Source organism: Impatiens glandulifera, chromosome 5 (assembly GCF_907164915.1).
Source record: "Impatiens glandulifera chromosome 5, dImpGla2.1, whole genome shotgun sequence".
In the NCBI taxonomy this organism is placed as follows: Eukaryota; Viridiplantae; Streptophyta; class Magnoliopsida; order Ericales; family Balsaminaceae; genus Impatiens; species Impatiens glandulifera.
Window position 1 is genome coordinate 23,373,890 of NC_061866.1, and position 10,882 is coordinate 23,384,771.

General features: G+C 33.5%; 1 protein-coding gene across 1 annotated transcript; it reads right to left on the reverse strand.

Moving 5' to 3' along the window:
• Positions 1-6,478: 6,478 nt before the first annotated feature.
• Positions 6,479-10,418, reverse strand: LOC124940622 (peroxidase 43). Its single transcript, XM_047481144.1, has 4 exons — positions 10,042-10,418; positions 9,680-9,862; positions 8,961-9,123; positions 6,479-7,126 (listed from the first exon to the last, which is right to left on the reverse strand). The coding sequence occupies exons 1-4, from the start codon at positions 10,246-10,248 to the stop codon at positions 6,708-6,710; spliced, it is 972 nt and encodes a 323-aa protein (XP_047337100.1). The 5' UTR covers positions 10,249-10,418; the 3' UTR covers positions 6,479-6,707.
• Positions 10,419-10,882: the final 464 nt, after the last annotated feature.

A 10,882-nucleotide genomic window follows, 5' to 3' on the forward strand; every position in this document is an offset into this window, starting at 1 on the left:
TTGATTTCTCATTTTGCAATCTTCTAAGAAGTTTAATCAAGTTTGAAGTAGATTCATTTTTAGAAACTAAAAATATCACCCAAGTGAATCTAGAGTAATCATCAATGACAACCATAATAATGCATACCGCCTAGGCTTGTGACCCTAACCGGTCCAAATATGTCCATATGAAGCAATTCTAAACATCGGTTTGATTTATAATTCCCTTTACTTTTAAAAGTTGCCTTTATTTGTTTCCCATTTGACATGCAGAACATACTTTATCTTTCGCATACTTCATATTAGGCATTCCTTGAACTAATTCTCTAGTACAAATAACATTAATATTTTTGAAGATCAAGTGGTTTAATTGTTTATGCCAAAGCCAATTTAAATCATTCTTAGCTATCATGCAAACTGGGTTTTCAGTTTTAGTATTCCAGTCCACTTTGTAAATGTTTCCTAACCTATTTTCGGTTAATAAAACACTACCCTGAGAGTTTTTAACTAAACATGCATGTTTGTGAAATTCAACTGTATATCCTACATCGCACATTTTACTAATACTTAGCAAGTTAAAATGAAAGTTCTCAACAAGAAGTACGTTGCTTATAGTTAAGTTGCCATGGACAATTTTACCCTTGCCCACGGCTCTACCTTTAGAGTTATCACCGAAAGTAATCATTGCACCGGCTTCCTGAACAATATCGGTTAACAATCTGCTGTTTTTGGTCATGTGTCTGGAACAGACGATGTCCAGATACCATTCCGAATTTCCTAGCTGCTTGTTCTTCTTTATCTGCAAAAACTAAATATTTACACCTATTTGGTACCCACATTGACTTGGGTCTGTGGTTGATTAGTCCCTTGAGAATCCATACTTTAATTAGTCGGATGACTTTCCCAGTAGTAGTTTTAATAATTTCATCGTTGCCTGGCTTAACATCTCTCTGTCTTCCAGTAAATACCTCATTGTGTCTTAGTGGTGAATTTTGATTTATTCCATATAAGTGTCTACCAATTTCTTTTCTCACCGGCCGGTTGGCTTTCCTTCTCTCATGATGAAGCCATTTAGCTGTGTCGGTTGGACTTACATATTTTATTTCTTTAACCAGTTGTGAGTCATGATCTGCTTTAGTGTCGGTTGAACTACTCTTAACAAAGCTTATGAATGGAAGCTTGTTTTTATTGAGATTCAACTCGTTGGAATGTTTTCGGTTAGTCGATTTACCGCCTTTATATCCAAGGCCAAACTTGCATTTGGGATGTCTTTGGTAGGTTGACATCTGGCTTACAACTTCACTGGATTTCTTCTAAGTAGCCATGACATACTTAGATCTTTCATTTTCTTCGGTTAGTGATTGAACTGTCTCCTTGAGCTTCAGATTCTCATAGGATAGTTCAATCGGGTCATCAGTCTTGGTTCCACTTGATTCGCCGGTTTGGAAGTTACTCGGTTGATCGGTATGGACATTCAGCTGAGTTGGTACAAGAGCAGACAGGTTCTTGAACTCAATGACCATGTCATTGAGTGCAGTAACTAGTTCTTCTTTAGTAAACTCTTCAGAAGAAAAATCAAATACCTCTTCCTCCTTATCCATGAGGCAATGGAATCTTTCGTCATCGGTTTCAGAGTCGTCAGTATAAGCCCACGAGTTCCCACCATTGTCGGTTATCAATGCCTTCTGAATTTCCTTGCTTTCACCGGATTGCTGATGTTCACCCCTCTGGTTGTTGTCAGACAGTCTTCGGTCTTTCGGTCTTCGGTCATCCCTTCTTGGTCTTCTACACTCCGACCTATAGTGACCTAAAGCATTACAATTAAAACATCTAACGTTAGATTTATCACCGTGATTGTAGTTGTAGTTGTTTGATGGTTGACTCTTCTTTATGAATTTTCCGAATTTTCTTGCAAGCATTGTCATCGCATCCTTAGTAAACTGTTCAGCGGTTTGGACTGGTGCCGGAACGGTTGGCTCCAAGGATGTCATCAATGCTTTGGTTGCGGTTGACGTTGAGGCTTCATCTTCGATCCGAAATCTCATCTCGAACTCGTATGCCTTCAAGTCTTCAAACACACCATGCAGTTTCATTTGCCCGAGGTAGTTAGATTCTCGCATCACCATGGTTTTTATGTCCCAAGCACTAGGAAGAGATCTTAGTGCTTTGACAATGGTTTCCTTGTTGTCATACTTCTTTCCAAGGGTGGACAATTCATTCACCACATTTGTGAACTGATCACTAAACTCTTTCATGGTTTCACCTGGCTTCATTTTGATATTCTCAAACTTTTGAGTTTCCACTAATATCTTGTTTTCTTTTGTTCTTTCGTTTCTCTCATGAAGTTGAATTACGGTTTCCTAGGCTTCCTTTGCAGACGTGCAATCTCTGACTTTCCCGAATGTGTTTTTGTCTAGAGATTTGAAGATATGCCTCATGCAATGGTTGTCTAGGTTGTTTCTTCTCATATCTTCAGCTGTCCATGCGCTTTTCTCTTTCTCGATCTTTATTGGACCTTCTTTAAGGATGGTCATCATTTCATCATCATGGTAATCAGGTGTAGATACATCCGAACCTTCTAGTCGACAAACGCCTCACTTTCTAGCATAGGGGGCTTCTCATTGTGAGTCATGTTTGCCAGCTTTGTGTTACTTGAGTGTTGAGACTAGCTGCTCTGATACCACTTGTTAGGATCGGGATCTCAGATAGGGGACCAGAGTCCGGATAAAGGAGACCTCTTTTAAATACACACACAACAGTTGACGCTAATCCGATTAAGAATTAACATCGGTCTTAACACTACACAGTCTGTCACAAACTCTTCAACCAAGTTCAAGGGTGGAAATATTTGTTTCAGCCTGAAGCAACACACACGGATCGGTTGGAAGTGAGAATGGAGAGATGTCGATTAGAATGAGGGAAAAACCGGTTCGGTTAGTTTGGTGGCCGAAAATAAATGAAGAACATAGGACACAAATTTTATGGATGTTGGGAGATAAACCTCCTACGTCATCCCTTCTTCTCAAACAACGAGAAGGATATTCACTAAGGAATATTCAACAACACAATACAACACACGATCGAGTCTTATTTACTGCTCGATGTTCACTTTACAACACTCACACAATATTGTAATACACGTTTACAAATATATAAGTACACAGAACTTTTCAGTTTGTTCTTATCACTCAATAGTTTGTAGATTTCTCAAGATATATTCGCAAGAGTGAGAAAGTTGTGCAAAAGTTTTTCTGGTTCGTTAGTTCTTCGTGTGTCCAAGAGTTCTTTCTTCAGCGCCTTTGCTTCATTTTATAGTGGAAATATGACAATAGTCATATTTCTCTCTCTCTTAGTTAATTGGTCAGAGAATCAGCAATCCGGTAGAAGCTTCCTAAATGATGATGTCAGGCCGGCTTGAGATTTGGTAGCTTGTACGTTTGTGTTTTTGTACACCTGGAAACTATACATTGGTCGGTTGCTTGCTCTTTGAAGGTTGCTTCTGGATTTATACTAAATCCGGTAACTGTACATCTGATAGCTTTCTTCAGTCTAATCATCAGATTTGTTTCATAATACAAGTGACGCAGTCTGAACCTTTGAAAATCTTCCTCTATATATTCCGAGGAATATATATTTGTATTGACACGTCAACTGCTATTGTATCCATATTTTGATCTTTTTTTAATTTAAAATTGTCCGGTGAAAATGTATGTTTGCCTTACAATTTGATCTTAACCGGACACATATCGGTTGATAATCTTGACCGGTCCTGAATTCTAGTCGAGCCGTACTTCCTGGAATATAATTAAGTTGTTCCGGTTTGTGCTATTTCGGGAGAGTAGTTTTGACCGGCCAGGTTGAAAATATATACCTGCACATAGGGTTGAAATTAATTAAGTTCTTTTAGAAAGTTAATTAATTATTAATTAACTTGTCTAAGTTTTCTAACAGCATTCATACCTTCTAAAAAAAATAGAGATTACTAAGAGAAAATACTACATTCAAACACAACCATCCCTGGCTGGCATTTTTGGATGTCATCCGTTTTCAATGAGAGGCCTTCTTCCCTTCCTCTAACGATGAAAGGAGATTTTATTGAAGAGGATGATGAATATTGTAGTTTCTCATTTTGAATTATCTCTATGTACGAGTCCGTTCTGATTTGATAGAAAGAATTGTTTCTAAGAAATTCATGTTTTTACCTTTGTTATCTTCAACTTGAATTTATCTGTTCTTGTCTTTCTTATTTTCAGCTTCAGCTTCACACTCCACATCGGTTTTGGAATCTTCTGAAACAACTTTGAAATTCTAGGTGTTTTTCTCTTGAGTTTCCTCAACAACAACTTGAAGTTCATCTTCCGTTTCCATCATGATCTTTTACATTATAGCAAAAATAAATTTCCTCTTCACCTTGATTCCTTAACTTTTTTTTCTTATCTTCTTTTTTTTCCAAGAATCCTTCTTACTTTCTTCTACAACTGTTTGATCTTTGAGTGTAGCATCCTTTGTTTCCTTCTTTTTCTTTTATGTTTCTTTGCATTTCTGGTTTTTTTGCTCTTCTTATTTAGATTTAACACATTTATTGTGTAGGAAAGTGTTACAAAAGACACACCACTTTGGTTTCTATTCTTAAAAGATCTACATGACATTGTGTTTTCATTTCCTTTCAACAACTACATTTTCATTGGAAGAACACTCTTAGGATGCACTTCAATGCTAATTCTAGCAAAGGACAAGTGTTTTTCTCTTTCAGTTGGGGTCCATATATAATGGTTTCCCAATTGTATCTAAAACATGACTAATTGGCTGGGATATTCTAGAGCTTGAACCAAATCTGGTCGTTTCCTTTGGTCTTCTTTGTAAATTCATCTCTTCTGACCACTTTTCCAGCTTCATGCAATTTGATTTTATGTAAACATGCCATTTCAAATATATTTCTTTCAAATCTGATCCTTTTTTGAACTATAGGAAGTAGAGGTCATTTATGTTTGCAGAAACTTTTTCAATCCCATTTCTCCCCACTATTTAATTAGAGCATCTTTCAAAATTGGGAATGATACTCTATTTTTCTCAATGACGTTTCCAACCATCACAAACTCCCATTCTTCAAAATATTTCTCATCTACTTTGGAAGGCAGTTTGAATTCAAAAGGAGAATTAAGTACCTCTACCTTTGTTTGGATATCCACCAAGTTTTGTAGGCATTGTCTTCAAATTTCTTTTCTACATTATTTTTCAATACCTCGTTGACTTTCTATTCTGAATTACTCCTAATATTGTAGGTCTAGGATTTGGGAGTCTTCATCAGCTCCTTCATTGCATCAACTGATCATTTAACTATTTCATCATATTTTGATTTCTTCAGAAATTCTAGTTCTGGAGATAATGAATATTGAGTTGGACTGTTATTTGATTTACTTCATCTTTATTGATGTTGATTTCTCCCTTCTTAACATGTATTAGGAGTTTGGTAATCTGGTTTTTAAGAACAAACGGGTTGCTGTTTTGTTATAACCAGCCTTCCAAAAAAAACTTCTTCCCCTATTTTTTTACTGCATTTTCATTAGAATTTTTATTAGCAATTGGTTCCTTACATTTACTGCGTTCCTATTTTTCATAGATTATTTCTTTAGCAATCCTATAATTTCCTTTTTAGATGTCTCTTTTAATCCTTCCATCACAAATTCTTTGACTTCCTTATCCTTAATTTTTTTTTTCTTTCCTCTCCTTTTAATGAAAAATAGAACACAACAACAAAGAAGAGCAATTATATAATAGGGTACACCAGAAACCCTAGTTATTACAGAAAAGGGTAAACCAAAAACCCTAACCTCCCAAACAAGCTTCGTAGATGAATGACCGACCAAGCTATTAGAGTCGGTACCATGTCGTTCGTGCCGATTGTGCCGTTTGTGCCGATTGTGTTGTTCGTGTCGATCGTGCGCATGTTTTACAACTGTGACCACGTAGACCACTTTATTTAATTCATACAAACGTGTGTGATTTAAAAGGAATGTCAATACGTGGTGGAGGAAATACTTCATTAATTTTTTTCATTGTAATATTTTTACTAAAAAATCATCATCTTTAAATCACAAGAAATTATAAATTTTGATAAAAAAAAACTTTTTTTTAATGTTTTATAAAAGCATATCAAAACAACCCAATATATAATTCCACGTATTTGAAAGTATTTTACAAGCAAACTCAGTAACACACAAATCCTTGTACACCCCAATCAATGTACATTTAAATGATGAAAGTAACACTCTTATTCTTATGTTTTTTTATCAGTATTTTTTTATTATTATTCTGGAATATGCAATATTATTTCATTATAAAGTTTTCAAAAGAACGTCAACGTGGTGTAATGAAATACTTCATTACTTTTTTTTATATTAATATTTTTTTTTCTGAATAATCATAATCTTTATATTCACAATGAATTATAAAATTTGACAAAACAAACAATTTTATTTTTCAATGCTTTATAAAAGCATATCAAAACAACCCATTATAATTCAACATATTTGAAAGTATTTTACAAGCAAACTCATTAACACACAAATCCTTATACACCCCAAACAATGTACATTTAAATGATGAAAGTAACACTCATATAACATATTCAATTCTTTGTTGTATTCTTATGTTTTTTTATCAGTATTTTTTATTATTATTCTGGAATATGCAATATTATTTCTTTATATAGTTTCCAAAGCCCAAACCTAGTTGAAAGCACTACACGTCCGCCTGATCTCTCCTTCAAACCCTGTATTAACCCCCAAAGTGCCCATCCTCACCATGGAGTCTGCAAAATCTGACTCAAAGTTAGGTCCAAAGATTGGGTTCGGGTCAATATACGAGTCCACAATCTCCTTTGTTGTTTCATCCACGTAGAGTTGAGCGTCGGATTGAAGAACAGCAAAGCCACCTCGTATGTTTTGCATTATGCGAACATCAAAAGTGTCACCACTCCCACGGTCAATTGGTAACCGAGCATTCACGTTTCCATTCTGGGGGCACGAAGATCTTAACTCTGGCAAGAAGCTAGGGTTTATGGACGGGTCAGTTCCTCCATTTTGAGGAAAGCTATATAGTCTTTCGGTCATGAAGAAGCATGCTGTTGTTCCAATTGTATGAGCAGCTAACAAAGAAAAGAAAGTTTTAAAAAATAATAAATAAAATCTAAAAAAATATCTTAACTAAATAAAAGAAAAAAATTACTTTGATAAATAGAAATGTCGGTCTCCTCAAAATAAATGAGTCTAAAATTGGGACCCTACTAGGCATATTAGAAGTGTCGACAACGCATAAATGTGCAAATAGTGCTGTTCTTCTGTCAATTTAATTAACTTCAACATACATATAATGGTTGGGACCGATTTGATCTGCCAACATTAAATTTAGGGTTTCACTATTTCAAATTGGCTAGTCTTAATTTAAAGGGTAGCCACCAAAATTTAATTATGACAGGGAAATACAATACAAAATATCCCATTAATGTACTTTCATTTCTCTATAAAATCATTAAAACAAAGTATTGAAAGCCATTCTTTTCCAAAAATAATTGTAACAATTATTTGTTTTAGCCTTTTGGATTGGGTTTTTAAAGAAACTAATATATTAACTCACTAACCTTTAATATATTCTTTTTAAATGTGAATTAAGTGTAAGACTTCATAGTAATACATATATTGCCTCTCTGAAGATAGGAAATGTTAGCATTTATACAAAATTTATTTTCTTAAATATAATATTAAAAATATATAATATTTTAACGTTAAAATTAATAAAATTTATTTCACTTCATTAATTTGTTATATATCACTTTTATAGTTTAATATTCTAGGTGGATGAGTACAAACTTAGAAGAAACATATTTTTAAATATTTATTTTAGGTGGTCCTAGCAGGTGACTTTATGGCCGCACTAAATACATATTGTCTCTTGAAACTACATATATAAATTGAGTAAAATTTGTGTTTTCTTGATTTTAAAAATAAATTGTTAACTTTTTTTATCATGAAGACGTTGAATTATGATAACTCAATATTAGAAACACATATATTTTTATTTATATAAATGTATAGTTAAGACTCCATCAAGTAACCCTGTAAAAAAAGTTTACCTAATAAAACCAAAATGTTAAAATTCTATTTTAAGATATATCACCTAAAAGCTCACCAATTTTAATTAAGTACATCAAAATTTGAGCATCATATATTAAAAATTTTGTTCTTTAATCAAATATGTATCGGCCATTTATAGGCTGTCTTCCATATTTTATTATTTAAATTAAATATTAAATAATGACATTAATAATGATAACAGGTGTTACAGTATAGGCTCCTAACGAGGGTCATGTGTGGGGACAATTTTATGAAAGATCAGCATACTTACATACTAATTTTAAAGTAATTTTCTGTTTATATATACTAAATAATAGTTTAATACTAATTTTTTCCATGTAATTAACTAGTACAATCATATATTTGAATTAAAATGGAATATCTGTATTGAATTAGTATAAAACTAAATTTATTCAGTATTTTGTGGGGAAAATTATATTTTCTTTCTATATAATTGGCTAGGTTTGACAAAACCAACTTAGAAGGACATTAAATGACTAACTTGCATATGTGTGTATAGAAGCTGGCTCATTAACTATTGATATTGATGTTATAACAAAGTAACGTGTTCCTCTTAATTACAAACCTACCCGCAGCTCTCCATTTGATGCTATCCTAACAATATTATTAAAGCTTATATAATAAAAGTATCATTTTGATGAATTTTATATTTGGGGTTTGAGATTATTTATGAGAAACCGAAATAATCCCAAATCAACCCATATATATTTCCCATTTAAAATAAATTTTATTTATTGGTTTAAAGAATAGGAAATATGTATTCATTTTGTACAATGACATGAACTTCTATTTAAAACAGTGAACTTAGTTGCATGGAGAGAAATGTACCACTTAAAATCACGAGATCCTTTTCTGAGAGACCCTTTTGTATAAACTTGGCTTTAAGTTGTTGAATTGAATCAGTTACATCTGGCATGTTATCTGCTGCCGAAACACTGGAAACTCTACCATCTCGTCGCCCCGTTTGAACCACATAAGCAGGCCCATTTGCCTGCATGAAGGTATTGCCAACTCTCTTTATTATATTATAAACACATTAATTTCCAGCATTTTCTAATCTACCAGAATTCTTAGACTCCAAAAATCGAAAGTTTAATCACAAAAATCTCAATAGATTTAAAATTGTTAACCATCAACGAATATTCCGGAGAAGAGTAATTGATAAACTATTCAAGTTTTTCTCTATAAACTATTGTTATCCACAGGGCCAGCCCTGGTATAAGCCCAGCGAACCCCTGAACTAGGGCAGTACACTCTCAGAGCAGCCTATTAAATAAAATAAAGAATAAATTTTTATAATTTTATAAAAATAAATAGCTTTTGCCCAGTGGTTTGAGAATAATTTTTTTTAGCAATCAAAAATCATGTTTTTTTAGGGCATCCCAATCATAGAGGCCGGCCCTGGTTATCCATATTGCCATATAAGTTTTTCAATTTTCTTAAAAGATTCGATTGTACAAACTCAAACAATTGACTTTAAAGATACAAAGTTGTTTATTCAATTATACTTTGTGGTATATATATGGGATGAAGACGGGAGAGAATACCAAAACGACGGCGTCTCTAGCAGCCAAGGCTACAATATCAGCGCAAGAGACAACCCCTGGGCATAGGTTTTCAAGCTGGGATTTAGCCTTGTCTATCACCTCAAATCCTCCCACTCCTTGGTGGCTAAATGCGTGTTTCTCTGCATTTCCTCCATTGTTTATCAATATTGACCCATCACACCCCTGAAATATATGTATATATATATTAATAAATATATATATCCTCTTATAGTCATATATATAATTTGTAATTAATTAGAGTAACTCAAGTACCAACAATTGTACATAAGGCATCAAATGTCACGAATTCAAATTTAACTTTAAACAATTTAAATTGAATTGGATCCACCTTACATAATTACCTGAACGAAGCAGTCATGGAAGTGAAGCCTAAGCAAAGCTGGGGCGACTTTGGAGCTAAACTGAGCTGCTTCGCGGACCACGGAGCTGACCGTGGATTCAGCATCAGGGCAAGTATCGGCGTAGAACCCAGCTCTAAGTTGACCTTCTGAAATAGAAATTCCACACAGACAAACAAAGATGATGAACAGAGATATTGCTACAGCCATTAATTAAATTTGAAGGGCCTCTTTCTTTATATAACTGACTGACGGACAAAAATTCAGGATACTAGCTGGCTACGTAAATGAGATAATTATGAATGGTAAGATTTAATGTCACATGAAGGAGATTGAATATATGTATATAGGAGAGAGAGAAGCAAATGCACTTGTGTGATTATATATATCTAAGCTAATGGATGTATAAATAGGAGAGAGGGACAGATGCAAGTGTGCCCGGCTTCATTATAAAAAGAGTGCCACAACCATGCACGGCATACATTAATTACTTTGCTGGCAACATCTTTTTTCTTTATTTTCTTTTATTTAGAAAACAATTACCATTATAAGTTGAAATGTTATATTTTAATATTTTTTATTACCTTCTTTGGAAACGGGGTAATCCACACGGTTGTGTATCTAATTAAGAAATCATTAACATTTCTCAATGAGATGTAGCTGGGTTGATGAGACTATAGCTCCAACTCCAAATTATCACACACATTTAGACATATAATATTAATTATGAGAATTTGTTTGGTATTTGATTTGGGTATTTAAATAAACTTGATTTATTTAAAAATATTATTTATTTTGAGAAAACAACATAATCATTTCATTAAAAAAAATTTCAAAAGAAAAA